This window comes from Arthroderma uncinatum (assembly GCF_011692745.1).
Source record: "Arthroderma uncinatum strain CBS 119779 chromosome Unknown scaffold2, whole genome shotgun sequence".
Taxonomy (NCBI): Eukaryota; Fungi; Ascomycota; class Eurotiomycetes; order Onygenales; family Arthrodermataceae; genus Arthroderma; species Arthroderma uncinatum.
Genome location: NW_022983864.1, coordinates 4,060,359 through 4,074,726, shown reverse-complemented (window position 1 = coordinate 4,074,726; position 14,368 = coordinate 4,060,359). Strand labels below are relative to the sequence as shown.

At 48.8% G+C, this 14,368-nt stretch overlaps 6 protein-coding genes across 6 annotated transcripts; 3 read left to right on the top strand and 3 right to left on the bottom strand.

Annotated features, from left to right (window-relative positions):
- Positions 1-370: 370 nt before the first annotated feature.
- GIQ15_03214 (uncharacterized protein) lies at positions 371-1,117 on the top strand (the record flags this gene model as incomplete). The annotated part of the gene is made up of 1 exon (XM_033550631.1): positions 371-1,117. The coding sequence occupies one exon, from the start codon at positions 371-373 to the stop codon at positions 1,115-1,117; it is 747 nt and encodes a 248-aa protein (XP_033407792.1).
- A 214-nt stretch (positions 1,118-1,331) lies between these two features.
- Positions 1,332-2,542, bottom strand: GIQ15_03213 (26S proteasome regulatory subunit RPN11; the record flags this gene model as incomplete). The annotated part of the gene is made up of 4 exons (XM_033550630.1): positions 1,332-1,477; positions 1,541-2,076; positions 2,144-2,397; positions 2,477-2,542. 4 exons carry the CDS (start codon positions 2,540-2,542, stop codon positions 1,332-1,334), a joined length of 1,002 nt encoding a protein of 333 aa, XP_033407791.1.
- Positions 2,543-3,103: 561 nt separating this feature from the next.
- GIQ15_03212 (histone deacetylase 1) lies at positions 3,104-5,265 on the top strand (the record flags this gene model as incomplete). The annotated part of the gene is made up of 4 exons (XM_033550629.1): positions 3,104-3,187; positions 3,364-3,664; positions 3,724-4,265; positions 4,324-5,265. The coding sequence occupies 4 exons, from the start codon at positions 3,104-3,106 to the stop codon at positions 5,263-5,265; spliced, it is 1,869 nt and encodes a 622-aa protein (XP_033407790.1).
- A 534-nt stretch (positions 5,266-5,799) lies between these two features.
- On the top strand, positions 5,800-6,742 carry GIQ15_03211 (60S ribosomal protein L23; the record flags this gene model as incomplete). Its single annotated transcript, XM_033550628.1, has 5 exons — positions 5,800-5,813; positions 5,951-6,001; positions 6,240-6,486; positions 6,557-6,634; positions 6,710-6,742. 5 exons carry the CDS (start codon positions 5,800-5,802, stop codon positions 6,740-6,742), a joined length of 423 nt encoding a protein of 140 aa, XP_033407789.1.
- A 632-nt stretch (positions 6,743-7,374) lies between these two features.
- Positions 7,375-9,249, bottom strand: GIQ15_03210 (uncharacterized protein; the record flags this gene model as incomplete). Its single annotated transcript, XM_033550627.1, has 1 exon — positions 7,375-9,249. One exon carries the CDS (start codon positions 9,247-9,249, stop codon positions 7,375-7,377), a length of 1,875 nt encoding a protein of 624 aa, XP_033407788.1.
- Positions 9,250-10,120: 871 nt separating this feature from the next.
- GIQ15_03209 (uncharacterized protein) lies at positions 10,121-13,220 on the bottom strand (the record flags this gene model as incomplete). The annotated part of the gene is made up of 3 exons (XM_033550626.1): positions 10,121-12,885; positions 12,951-13,094; positions 13,160-13,220. The coding sequence occupies 3 exons, from the start codon at positions 13,218-13,220 to the stop codon at positions 10,121-10,123; spliced, it is 2,970 nt and encodes a 989-aa protein (XP_033407787.1).
- Between the last annotated feature and the right edge of the window lie 1,148 nt (positions 13,221-14,368).

Genomic DNA, 14,368 nt, shown 5'->3' with positions numbered 1-14,368 from the left:
TTTTCATCTTTCGCTCTTCCATCTTCGTCTCCATCTTCTCTCTTCTCTTCTCTTCTCCAGAAAGTTATTAATCGACCCCAGTGAACGAAATTTGACACAGTGCTTGTTCATTATCAGTGCTCATTGTGTTGTAATAGCTGGGTAGATCAAGGCTATCTCGTTTATAGCCGTCGCGCCACCAAGAGAAACGGCTAGGTCTTCTATGAGCCGCTTGGTCTCCGTCGGCGTCGACATATCGGTTACGCTCGTTCTCCCGTCCTGAGCTCTCGCAGTAGCTCGGCCTCGCAAGAGGATGGTAAAAGCCCTGCGTGCGTGGCCAGGATCCCAGAAGCCTTGAGAGAACCGTATGCTACGTCTGTTCAGTCAAGCCATGACCATCATGATACCGCCGCCGTCTGCTAAAGGTACGAACGCTCACCTGGGAAAACCGGAGCATGGGAACGAGTGTAAAATCTTCGATCTTCCCTGGGAGTTACGGATGAAGGTGTACTCGTACATCTTCTCGGGCCCACCTCGAATGGTGAGACCTATAAGACAGAGCCGTAAACGAAGTGACAAAGAGCCGGCCTCACCAACGTTCGGCCGATACCGACGTACGAGTATATTGCTAGTCTGTCGCCGATTCCACGACGACGTAACGCAATACCTTTACTCGTCGAATTCGTTCCGTATATTCCCTATACAGCACCAGCCGTCTATCGTGCCGAACATCTGTGACCTTGCGCCGCGATACAAAAGCGCAGTGAGGGTGCTGCGTCTCGTCCTGGGCTCGAGCTGGACCGATCCGCCAGCATCATGGGTTGTGAATGAGAAACTTGGGCTCCAGTACATGGAGGGGGTTCATACATTGGAAATACTGGTGCTGTGTGACCCGTCACACCCGATGTTCGAGCCGTTCCGTGTTTCCAAGGATTTTTATACCCAATTTTCATGCCGACTACTGAACGGAATACTGCGTGGCCTACCAAGGTTAACACACGTCGTGATTGACGGGTATTCGTCCATTGAGAGAAACGGTGGCCTAGTGAGCGGCCTGGTTCAAGAAGTCCAGGCCACGAAGAAGAAGATTCGATGGGCTGGCCCCTTCAAATCTTTGAATGCATCCCCCCTTTGTTGATTTGTTATTATTGTTTGCATATATGATGAATTCCCTTTATGTATAGATAGCGTTGGAAGATTTACTGTTTTTATATATACCAATAGAATATTTCTCTTTATCTTGAATTGAATTGCCGGATATCTATACATAGAATGCTGGCGCCCATTATCCTTGACCCTGAGATAACGGAATTAAGTTTCGAAACAGAGAAGATAATGCTACACATCCGAAATCATATTTCTTCGTCAGTTTCCATCATCTCGTGTTGACGTGCATTGGACCTGCTATCCCGAGCCAGCGATGCCTCCTTATCGATCATCTGTCGGGACACGGCAACAATATTGTCCTCTATAAGCTGCTGGCCAACATCCTCGATATCTGTACCAGAAAAAAGGGATTAGTGGAAGACATATAACGACCGGATCTGCAGCGTGAACTTACGTTTCTTGGGGTCAAGCTTTCCAACATAGCGTGTCTTAAGTTGTTCTGGTGTGAGCTCTGACTCTTCCTTAACCCTCTTCTCGTATCCTTCAGCAAGTCCGACAAGCTTCTGCAGCCGCTCCATGTTTTCTTTGCGTTCCTCTCTGAAGTCGTTCATCTGAAGGGCCTCAGTCCATACATGTTTGTGAAGATTCATCAGCATATTCTCCTCCAGCCCCGTCTTTCGGTAGTTGATGGCAATGCTGTAGTAATGACGGTTTAGACCGTGGATCAAGGCCTGGATAGATGGTTTGTTGAGATGTCCAAGGTTAGATGTGGTTTGGCGTGGTTCTTGGCCCATAACGAGGGTCTGAGGTGATATTAACCGGAAGGCATCAATAACAACCTTTCCTTTAACGGATTGTATAGGATCGACAACGACAGCCACGGCGCGAGGAGTAAGCTGTTCGAAGGACTGTTGGGTGTTGATATCGACGGAAGAGAGCCAGCATCCGAAACCTGGATGAGAATGGTACCATCCTACGACAGTTTCTGGTCTGTGAAATGTATGAGTAAAGACCACTCATTTAATATAATAGTAAACCCGGAAGCTGGACACTGTACCTTCCTGTCTGTCGGAGCATCTCCATCATCTTTGTCTGGAATACGGGATCAACAGCTTCGACACTGACACCGGTACCGCTCTGTGGCATAGCGAATACATCCACTACTCTGACTGTGTATTCATCCACAAACTCTCCAAGCATTAAACCCATGACTTCCATAGGAACACCCGCACGACCGTGCCGTAGCATCTTCAGTAGAGCTAAAGACGATATGTGAACGGTTTCGGAGTTATCAATAAGGTTGGGGGTGTCCTACATAGGCTCAACATTAGATATACTGAACGATCAGAGGCATAATATTGCAAAAGAGAAACAGGACGGATATATTTACCCCCTGAGGAGCGTTGCTCATGCCCATGCCTTGTGCGGCCTGCAACATTCGATTAAACCGCTCCATGACGAATGCTGGTTGTCAGTGGTTTGAGACGAAGCTTAAGCGAGATGAAAACACAGGAAGATGCCGGACGCGGAGAACAGGTATCTTTCCGCCGATGCCTCAGCGAGAACAAGGCGATATCAAAGAGCGCGAGAGTAGGAAGAAGAAAGGTGAAAGTCGAGCTCGTTGTCGTTGTTGATGTGCTTGCTTGCATCCTCAAGGGCAAGAGAGCTCTTTGACCAGGCGCGCGTTCCGACGAGATAATCCGAATCCCGAGCACCGGTGAAGCTGGTACTGCTTAGTCAGTCATCAAAGTTGTCAATTGCATCCCCTTCGCCCAGGAACATTTCATCATTCGCATATCCCCCAGAGTTATCCCGAGAAACACGGGTTTTACGCTGCTATTTGCTCTTGTCTTGCTTGGGCTATGGGATTCATAGCTGCTCTTTGACTACTCGACTTCCTGTCTCTCGCCTTCTCTCTTTCTGTGAACGCCTTCACCTGCCCCATCTCTCTGCTTCCGCAGGGCCAGTCTATAGAAAACCCGTCCTTCAAGCTTGCTGATTCCAGCCTTTGCCCGCAATGACCGGGTTCGCGCCCCTCGATGCTCCCGTCACCAATGGGTCGACGGACAAGAAGCGCATCGCCTACTTTTACGACTCAGATGTGGGCAATTATGCTTATGTTGCTGGACATCCAATGAAGCCTCATCGCATTCGAATGACCCACAGCTTGGTGATGAACTATGGCCTCTACAAGAAGATGGAGATATATGTAAGTCTACATAGGTTGTTACTTTCAGCCTGGACTCGTTTTGCTGCAAGATACTGACGCGATTACAGCGCGCGAAACCCGCAAGCAAATTTGAGATGACACAGTTCCACACCGACGAGTACATAGACTTCCTTGCGAAAGTCACGCCCGATAATATGGACCAGTATGCAAAAGAGCAAAGTCGTTATAACGTGGGTGATGACTGCCCAGTGTTTGATGGACTCTTTGAGTTCTGTGGTATTAGCGCAGGAGGTTCGATGGAGGGTGCTGCGCGCCTGAACAGGAACAAATGCGACATTGCGGTCAACTGGGCTGGTGGTCTCCATCACGCAAAGAAAAGTGAAGCAAGTGGCTTCTGCTATGTTAATGGTGGGTTTCCCTTGCCCCGCTGGACAATGAGAACTATGAGCTTACATGCTTTATTAAAGACATCGTTCTCGGAATTCTCGAGCTGTTACGCTTTAAACAGCGCGTTCTTTATATCGATATTGATGTCCATCACGGCGATGGCGTTGAAGAAGCATTTTATACTACTGATCGTGTTATGACAGTGTCCTTCCATAAATACGGAGAGTATTTCCCTGGAACAGGTGAACTTCGCGATATCGGAGTCGGATCAGGAAAGTATTATTCCGTCAACTTCCCTCTCCGAGATGGTATCGATGATGTATCCTATAAAGGCATCTTTGAGCCTGTCATCAAGCATGTCATGGAATGGTACCGTCCCGAGGCTGTCGTCCTTCAGTGTGGTGGCGATAGTTTATCTGGTGATCGCCTGGGTTGTTTCAACTTGAGCATGCGGGGCCATGCAAACTGCGTTAAATATGTGAAGAGCTTTAACCTGCCAACACTAATTCTGGGAGGTGGCGGTTACACGATGAGGAACGTTGCTCGTACCTGGGCATATGAGACTGGTGTTCTGGTCGGTAACCAGCTTCCAGCAGAGCTCCCCTACAACGATTATTATGAAGTAAGTTCTGAAGAGAGTTGCTTTGGCTTATTGCGGATATGCGCTTACAAAACGTTAGTACTTTTCTCCTGATTATGAATTGGATGTCCGTCCATCGAACATGGATAACGCCAACTCCAAGGAATACCTGGAAAAGATTCGAATTCAGGTTGTTGAGAACCTCAGACGCACTACTTTCGCACCATCAGTTCAGATGACCGATGTCCCAAGAGACGTTTTAGTTGACGGCATGGATGATGAAGCTGATGCCATCCTAGACGATCTCGACGAAGACGAAAATAAAGATAAGCGATATACAAAACGTCGCTTCGACAACTACGTTGAAAAGGATGGTGAGCTAAGTGAAAGTGAAGACGAGGAGTCAGCAGCTGCCAATGGAGTTCGCCGCCAGCCAAACCGCGAGAGAAGACGAGGCAACATCAACTACCGTCACATAGATGGCGACTCAATCATAGACAGCGGCATTGTGACCCCTCGGGACGAGTCATCCATGCCTGAGGAGGACGTTGACCAGGCAGACAAGATGGATGAAGCAGAAGACACCGAAGTGCCAGTCAAGCCTTCGCCTTCTGCTGTCGAACCCTCCATCAACCCTGATTCACAGATGGAAGATGATGAAGTTCCTGCCATTGAGACCAATGGTATTCCCGCTCCAGAGACTGACGAGAAGGAACCTGCCATCTCTACGCCAGCTTCAAATTTAGAAGTCCCACAGGAAAATGTTGACGGAGACACTACCATGGAGGATGCCGATGTTACTATGGACGAAACCCTAGAGCTTGAAACTCCAGCCGAGGAACAGGAAGAGGCAGCCACAGCCACAGCTCCCCCACGGGCATCAACACCGCCAAAATCCCCAGCAACAGACGAAACGAAGTCCAATGCGCCAGAAACTGCCAGCGTAGCTACAGAGCCGACACAGCCAGCCGATGCTGCAGAGGGCAAAGAACCAATACCCGACGCTGCCAAGGCTTCGGAAACTCCAAAGGAAGCGGAGTGAGACGTTGGTTTTTGTTTTCTGGTTGTCCAAATTGAATACACTGTTCTCTGTACCTGTATTGGCGCTTGGGGGGAAATAATCCATCTAGGAGTTTTGCTTTGGGGTCCAGCATGGCGAGGAATGACATATGGAAAGGAGGCGTCGGCTATCTATGAATGACGCATGTTCCGTGAATGCGTCCAATCTTTTTTTTTTCCTTATTCTTTTGCATTTTACCACATGAAATGTCTTTGCAGATACTCCATAGCCTCATCTATCCTATCATCTGTCGTCGCAATGTAATGCTATTTAATCACATGACTTCCGGATTCGGTGTCTTTTTAGGTCTAGGGTAAGTCATGTGAATATAACGACGCTAGCCGCTTTGGGCCAACCAGAAAACACCGCCAAGATTTCTTCTGCCCACACTAAGCGAAATCCATCTTGCGGAAACGTCGAATGCTGAATTTGAAGATCGCAAGTTGTCAATACTCGGATTCCACGACCACCCAGTCTTTTTACGTCCTTTCCCCGAGTCGGTAGAAATCTGTCATCATGTCGAAGAGAGGGTAAGTAATGTTCTTTTTATGCGTTTACTGGACCGCATTCTCTTGTGTGGTACCTCCAGGTCGAGTCGACGGCGAGGAGCATTCGAGCAGCGTCGCGAAAGAAGGAACTATGGCTAACCTGGCTTGTGTGATTATAGTCGTGGCGGTGCGTCCGGCAACAAGCTGAAGATGACCCTTGGTCTTCCAGTGTACGTATAACGAATCCCAAACCCGAATGTCCAACACATGGAACCATATGAACCACACATTTCCCCAGCGCTGTCCGTTGAGAGAAAGAGGGAGAGTTATGAGCATATAGAACGCTAGATGGGAGGAAGAGGAGGAGACAGAGTGGTCGACCAGTCGAATTGAGCGCGGAAATCCACGAATTATCTGCCTTGGAGTGTATATGTTCGAACAACTTTACTGATATCTATGTCAACACAGTGGAGCAGTCATGAACTGCTGTGACAACTCCGGTGCCCGAAATCTTTACATCATCTCCGTCAAGGCCACCGGTGCTCGTCTTAACCGTCTTCCCGCTGCCGGTGTTGGTGACATGGTTATGGCCACTGTCAAGAAGGGAAAGCCAGAATTGAGGAAGAAGGTCATGCCTGCTGTTGTTGTCCGACAAAGCAAGCCATGGAAGCGACCCGACGGCATTTTCCTCTACTTCGAGGATAACGCTGGTGTTGTAAGTGCCATCAACTGAATATCAGGCCGTTTCAAATTGCAATTGAATAAACGCTAACCACTATGTTCAGATCGTCAACGCCAAGGGTGAAATGAAGGGATCCGCCATCACAGGACCAGTTGGAAAGGAAGCTGCAGAGCTATGGCCTGTAAGTCACTTCTTAGAATTCAATGAGCATATCACCAAGTCATAGCCATAACTAACTGCTCACTCCCCCGTTTAGCGTATTGCCAGTAACTCTGGTGTTGTGATGTAAGAGGTTGGTGACGGGTTACCCAGGGGCGTTGATTCTTAATTTTTATGTGATACGCAAAAATACAACCATATCTTCTCGCCTTTTCCCAAATCCGTGTTTGGTTTCTGGCGGTTCATCCCTGTTGTATGAGAGCATAGAACCATCCCATACGGGCCTCGCTTCCGAGCCTCGATGGAGATATAGCCAGCTTTGCTGAGATTAATACAGTCTAGTCTCGAATGCAACACGAAATAAATCATTCTCCATCAGTGTCAGGATACCGTAGTTATTCCTAGTCGTCACGAACTAGCCGGCAGGAGTAAATTTGCTCTATGCACTTCCCATTGATTCGTAACATCCGTTCAAGCGTTTGTATATATCCTTGTTACAATTTTCACTGCTAGATCCAGTGAATAGGAACCTATTGGGTTCACCAAGGTATTTACTCAAGGTGGTAAATCTAGTCGTTCAGTTGTCATCATACGACTATATACCTGGTTAATGATAAAAAAAGATCTAATTGCCATGAATGGTATTATGGATGAAATGCTAAGTATCAACAAAACGCCCCCAATGCATATTATATCGTAATGTGAAAGTCCAACATGCTTGGGATGAATAGATGCATGGATTATATATATACTCATCATACTTCATTGCCTCTTAGGCGTCGAACTCCTGGGTGTGCCCTTTCCCGAACGTAATTTACTCCTTGATTTTCTCTTCCTCGGTGACATTTCATTTGGTGGTTTCAGCATCGAGGCCTTATGCTCTTGGACAACGGACTTTCCGCAAACCACCAACATAGCTATCCACACCGAAGCAACTATGAATGTTATTAGTGCAACGATGTGAACCGCCCACCAGATATGCTGAACCCCTAGCTGGCAGGTGGTGATTTCATATTTCCATTCTTGGACGGAGGGGTCGGCATCGAACCAGACAGATAGAAGTCCAGCATTGCCTCCAAATTCTCCCATCATGGAGCGTAGAGTAACCTCTCGGATAGATGGAGAGGATGAAGGTGCAGTAGCTGGATCAGAGGCACTGGCTGATTCTGATACTTTTGAAGATGATTCCCGGGAATATTTCTTTGCGTTCCATGACCAAGTAGCGGCTGGCGTGCTTCCCTCAGCGTCAGTTCTACTACCATCACTAGCCGTCTCTCTGTCCACGTAATGAACAACATCGCATCCGGTGTGGTCATGACCAGTTAGAATTAAACCGTTCCGTCCCTTTCCACCGATAGGAGAAGCGGTGTCCCCTGACATCCCAAATATGCCTTGTAGGATACCTGTATGACTAACGTAGTCGCTTAGGTGATTTTGCTCCTTCAGACCTCCAGCCTTAAATCGCGGCTCGCCACCGTCTAGACGCTCATCATCTCTCTCATGGAAAGAGAAATATGGGGGGTCAGTGCAGGTGCCCTCCTTTTTATGGAGTGGGAGGTGAGTCAACAATAGAGTAAACGTCGTGCGGTCCTCGACCGGGCGTGATCTATCGATAACACCATTGAGGTATTGATATGTCTGGCCTTGGATTGAAGAGTCAAGCGCGGGAGTGTCGAAGGTGAGAGTGTTAAGGACAACCAGATGTATAGAAGGGACTGATCTCGGCATGTTATCAGTATTGTTGGCTTCGAGGCCCAACTCTGCAGCTGGCAAATTAAATCGAACGTCCCAATTTGCACGACCGAATTCTCTATCAAATCGATCCATTCGCTGCTGAGAGATATCACCAGCATAACCAATATCGTGATTTCCAACAATATTAATAATTCGATTAGACCAAGTATCGGGCTCAATGTCAAGTATAACTTCTCCAGACACACCCTTTTGCACTTTTTGGGTATATCCAGCCTCCCCCGTAGCCATAATATCATCAGGAACCCTCACGCCTCCACGAAAAGTCCGATTCCAATATCGCGACGAGCGTATCCCAAACTCTTCATCTGATACCCACTGGCTCCCGATTAGATCCCCCAGAACAGTAACATGTGTAGGACGACTCCACCACCGTAACGTTCTGTATATATGCGCCAGATAATAGTCGTTCCCTATAAGATCGAGCTGCTTGCGGAGCGTATTCGCTAGTCGCGGGATATCCATATAGACCACATCTCGAAAACTGTCCCCAACCGCATGGAAGAACGCCACACCCGTACCCGCAGATATCACATCCTTCCAATGCTTTCTAAGCTGTGGTATGAACCCTTCACCGGCTTTTGGTAGGGAAGTGTCGCCTTCAAGTTGTGGATCGGCAAGAACTAGCAAACGGAATGGTGCTAGTATGGGCGTTTCTTGTGCTCGGTTGCGTAGCCCGATGTGATCTCGAACGGTATTTAGAAATGCATCGCTGGTATAAGGAGGGTAGATGCCGGTGCGGACGTTTGTAGTAGCTGGAAGAGGAAAGGCGCATCCGTGGAATAAGGGGTAAAGATAGAGGTAGCAAAGCGACGTTAGGGATAGGGGCAGAAGAACAGCGAGAACCCGCTGAAGAATCGCGGGGAGACACAGATGCATGGGCATCTAGTGTCTTAAAAACGAGTGGCAGAGAGAAAAGAAGGGAGGGTTGTTCATGTTATAGACAAAGAGAGAGAGTAAGAATGAAAATGATGGAAGGCGAATCTTATCTTTAAATTTATGTCAGCACCCGCCTCCCGCTTGGCGCTGATGGATGCTGGGATAGCCATCGTACGGAGTAAATATAGCAGCGTATACTCCCGTTAACGCGGGTGCCCGTAGACGGGGTTGCAGGAGGTATGAAATGATTTATCTTGCTCTGGATTCACTGATCATAGGGAGTTCTACTCTGTACTCCGTACCACTAATTTGTTGTTACTCAAGGTTAACGTATAATTCCACCCCAAGTATAAAAGCTATCGTACAAATAATACACACAAGGTAAACAAAAAGAATAAGAGAAAAATCATATATTAAAGATCGTATTAGATAGATAGTACCAGTAAATTTGAGTAAGCGTTTGACTTCTTTTTCGTCGACATAGGTAAAATTTGCAGCGTGGGTGAGTTAGCTCACTAATAACATTAACAGACCATTAGTAGTAAAGTAGATTCCAAAATATTGGGGGCAGGAGGTAATTAAGCGAGAGAGAGAGAGAGAGACACAGAGAGTAAAATATATAGGGAGAAGATAAAAAAGAAAGGGTATATCCGTGGGGACGCCAATCGTAATGCTCGAACATTCTACTTGTTAAACCAATCAAGTGGGTGAAAAGGAGACGGAAAAAAAAGAGAGATATTGCTGTAGGCAGTGGTGGAAGCAGACACGCCCGGAGGAAATAGGAAAATTAGATGCAGTGGAAATAAGAATTCTGTCGCCGGGGATGACGACAAGAAGGTAATACAATACGCAAGTCATAGACCTGATAGGCGGCCACTTAGGTCGCCGGCTGGGGGGCATGTGCAGCAGCCGACTCAGGGAACAAAGCGGACGACCCGGTATCCAAATCTCCTAGTTTTTGAAACTCATCAGTACTAGTTTCACCAGTTGGCGCGAGAGTCGCGCTGTTTGATGCCGAGGTGTTACGAGAACTCTCATCCTCTGGTTTAGGTGGTCTTGACGTAGAATCCAGAGGAGGCGTAGGAGATGTTTGGGTAAGCATGCGGGCCTGTTTTAAGGTTATTGTCTTTTGCTTGTTTGTCGTCCTGACTGGCAGGTTCAGATCTCGTTCAATGGTAGCTTTCATTATCGCTGCCATCCAGAGACGGCCCTGTTGGATGTTATCGACTTGGAAGAAGTGGATAGCTGGTTTGGTGAATTGGACAGCGCGAGAAAGACCAGCCTTGGGCGGAACTAATTTAAAAATGAACGGCGGTTCGGATGAACTGCTTCGTTTAGATGTGTCGGGCTTTTCCTCCCCTTCGGCTGCTGTTTCAGGGGGGCTATCATCGTTGGATGGGGTAGGTGGCAGGGCCTTAGTTCGGGTTAGGGTGGCGTGTAGAGATGTAATCGCATCCTGGTCGGCACGGAAGACGCGGTGGGAAGAAATGTCGATAAGGCCACGCTCTTCAGTGTCGTCTTCAGAGTAGTAATACGACAGCCGACGGCCTTTGAGAATAAACAATCGTGGCTTCCATGTTGTCATTAGGTTGGAGGACTTCTTCTTCATCCAACCGTAATAATCGGCGTCCTTCATCTGCTCCTTGGGGCTCTTCTTTTCTAGCCCACGGCGGTAAGCGCTAGTATCTTTCTTCGACTTGGTTCGCTGTGTTCCATTCTTCGTTGCGGCTAGGCCCTCTAGCTTTGAGCTTTCCGCGCTGTCCATTTCCAAGCTTCTACTCGTTCCAGTACCTGACGGTGTACTGGAGTCTGTTCGAGTGGGGGATTGCGGCATGTCCTTACTCACAGAAGAGGAGACAGGCGAGCTGATACGGATCTTCTCGCTGCCTGTAACAGCATCTGAAATAGCCCGGAGCCCAATCGTTCGCCTGACTTTTGGTGTAATGGCTTTCAAACTAGAAGTGGGACCAGGAGACGAACGGCCAGAGTTATCATGGTGTGATCTACCATAGCCGACGAGGGTGGATAAAAATCCAGTTGGGGACTCAGGAGTTGGCTCCAGGTTCGTAACGGTAGGTGAGTGAGATTCGTCTTCGAACAGTTCAAGAGCGCTGTTCGTGACATCCTGGGAGCGTGTCTTCGGATACAGCGGTTTCACGGGAGTCAGATCTCGCATGGAACCCGTGCTACCAAATCTAGAGTGCCTCTTTTTCTTGTCATCTGCCAACGCGGCTAAGCTCGAGTGTCTAGAGTGGCTGTAGCTTATCTTGCTAGAGTTCCTCTTTCGCAGCACTCTGCGTTGTTTCCGGCCTTCAACGTCACCGCCGGAGAAATACCCCCTATCGACATCAACGGAGTCTAGCGCGTTGTTTGACTCTGTTCGGTTGCTCTCGGTTTTATAGAACTGCTTAGTGGCTGCCAGAGAGCTGCTTGGCCGCTGGTTGTTGCTGTTGGCCGTTGATGGAGGGCTCATTATCCAACCACGGTCAAAGGATGGCTTCTTCTCGTGTGGCGGAGCGGGCGCTTTCCTCGAGGCAGAAAATGCATTAGAATCGGCCAAGGGGAAGACAGACGCGTTTTCTATAGATGAGTATCGGTGGTGGTTGCTCTGGCGTATGGAATCCGGAGATGGTTTGACGATCTCGTTCTCCTGTGACTGGCCCAGTGGTGAAGGTGGGACCTGTGTACCATAGGAGGTGTCACGATATTTTACACTCCGGTCTCTGGAGCCTCGCGGGGTATGGTGATGTCGTTCGCTCAGGCTAGGGATACGAGGAAGGTATGAGCCAGACATTACCGACTTGGTCTGCGACCGGTCGTAGTCTTCAGATGGATGGGAGCTCGATTTCCTCAAGTGCCTTGGCCCCTGGATCTCTTCCTGAAACGCTCTTATCTTATGCCAGGTCTTGAGTCGCTTACCCATAACTCCAAAGTCAAACTCTCTCATGTAAATGAATTCCTGGTCCATGTCGAGAAGGACATCACCGGAGATCTCCTGTGATTCAAATATTTCGCAGTGTTTTGGGTCGACTCCGACTTCTCTTAGGTGCCGGGCCATCTGTCGATGATCCCATTTTCGAACCTCGGCTTCACTCGGAGTCCTTTCTTCCTCTTCATCGGTTTCCTCTCCACGAATATAGGATAGGCGGTGGTCTGGGTAGCTGCTGTAGTCGCTACTAGAATCATTCAAACTGTGATTTTCCTGGGTTGCGATGCTATGACGTGGCGTGCTGAAGTTGGTGATGTGCTCGTCAATCACGCTCAAGGTTTCGTTCAGAACCGGGCTGTCTTCTCCTCCATTCATGCTCATATTCCCCAGCGTCTCACTGATGGTCCGTTGGATGGTTGATGGAGGCTGCATAGAATTCGCAGAGACGGGACGCTGCGTAGCGGGGCCAGCTGTGACACCACCTTCAGATTCACCATCCGCGTTAGACAAAGGTTTCATGTCAATGGCACTAACGTGCCTTGACGGCTGGGGTGTCGTCTCGTCATTTGACACTGGAGAGACAGGGTCGCGACCCGTCTGTAGGGACGGTGAGTCGGGGTCATGGACGGACGTATCCCAGGCGGAAGCAGTAGTAGATGGCGAGCCATCCTTTGTTTTCCTGACGCCGATCTTGGGAGCGATCACCGTATAAACTGCGCCACATGGAGTTAGCCAACTAAACATGACGGCTACAATGCAAGTCATGAGGACAACGAACCTCCAGGAAACAAGCCAGTTCGATTTTCCGAGACGTGTCGGCCAAGGTACCAGCCGTCACCAAACCCTTCATCAAGCTCGAGGAGTTCAACCTTGTCGCCTCGTCGTAAGGTCAGCTCGTCTGCGCCTCGGGCATCGAAGTCGTCTATTTCAGTCCATAAGAATGTCAGCAACGATTATCTTCAAAGAGCCTGTGGAGAGAGCACTGACGGTTAACTAAGAGCACGTCACCGGGATGGGCATCGCGCGAGCTTGTTGCACGTTGTGGCATGTTCGAGTATATGTGTCTATCCTAACGAGAGCCCTCAGGAGTGTAAGGCAAAAAAGGAGGCACCGCAGATTTCGAGATTTAAGAAGCTAGCTCTAGCATCGACCGCAAGAAGAGCAGCCGGGATGGGTCCTGCAGGGGCGAGGGGAGCTTGCAGGTCGAGCTGTTATGTTTCGGAGGGCGTTCCGATTCCAGTAGTCGTACCCGGGGCAAGCTTGTGACAGGAGTTCGAGGGGTGGGATACTCCAATCCGCAGAGTACGACCGATCGATAGAAGATAAACCACGGATCGAGAGCGTAGGACCGTAATATATCGCAAAAGCTGGTAAACTCAATCCCCTAGAGGATGCTTTTGGCTCTGGTAGAAGCTGCCCAACGTCCCGGGGGGGGTGGCTGGCCTGGTTCGATAGTTTGACGTTGCTTCTAACTAACCGAGCAGAAGGCGACGCGAGCGCAACGGACAGACGACGGCTAGAGGGGCGAGAGCAGGCAGTAGGGACTCAACATGCGCAGGCGGCGGGCATGCGATGAACATCGTTGCAGCAGCAACAGCAGCAGGAGGTGAAAGAAGAAGAAGAAGAAGAGGAAGAAGAGAGCGAGATGGCAACAAGATGGCCCGACGTGGGACGAAGCAAGGAAAGAAGCGAGTGAGTTGGCCATGGTTACGTAAGTCGAAGATTACATAAGATCTTACTTAAGCTGATTATTAAGACGGAAGATAGTTAGTCCGCGTAACTTACAAGGGTAATAGGAATACCTTCCCGCCGACCCCACTTAGGGCAAAAGTGACTGTTGATAGCGGTAACTGACGGTATCGACATTCAATACGAGCCGAAACTCTAAATCGCGATGCTTTCTTCGACTTCACTTTTTCCCTTGTCGGTGAGTATATAAATATAAATGTTTCCTCCTTCTCTCTCCCTGCGGATATCCTTCTCTGTTCCTCTCCCTTTGTCCAGTTGACTTCTAGCCCTTTATCCTTAGGCAGTTGGCCTGGCTCACGCGTCCTTTAGTGTTTATTGTCTAGATACCAACCCAGAGGGGCACCATAAAGCTTGCTCCACCTTCGCCAAAACACAATTATTTTCTTCTGTTTATAAAGAGGCCATCTCGCAGCAGTTGTCGGGCCAGCTGTTCAATAACACATAAGC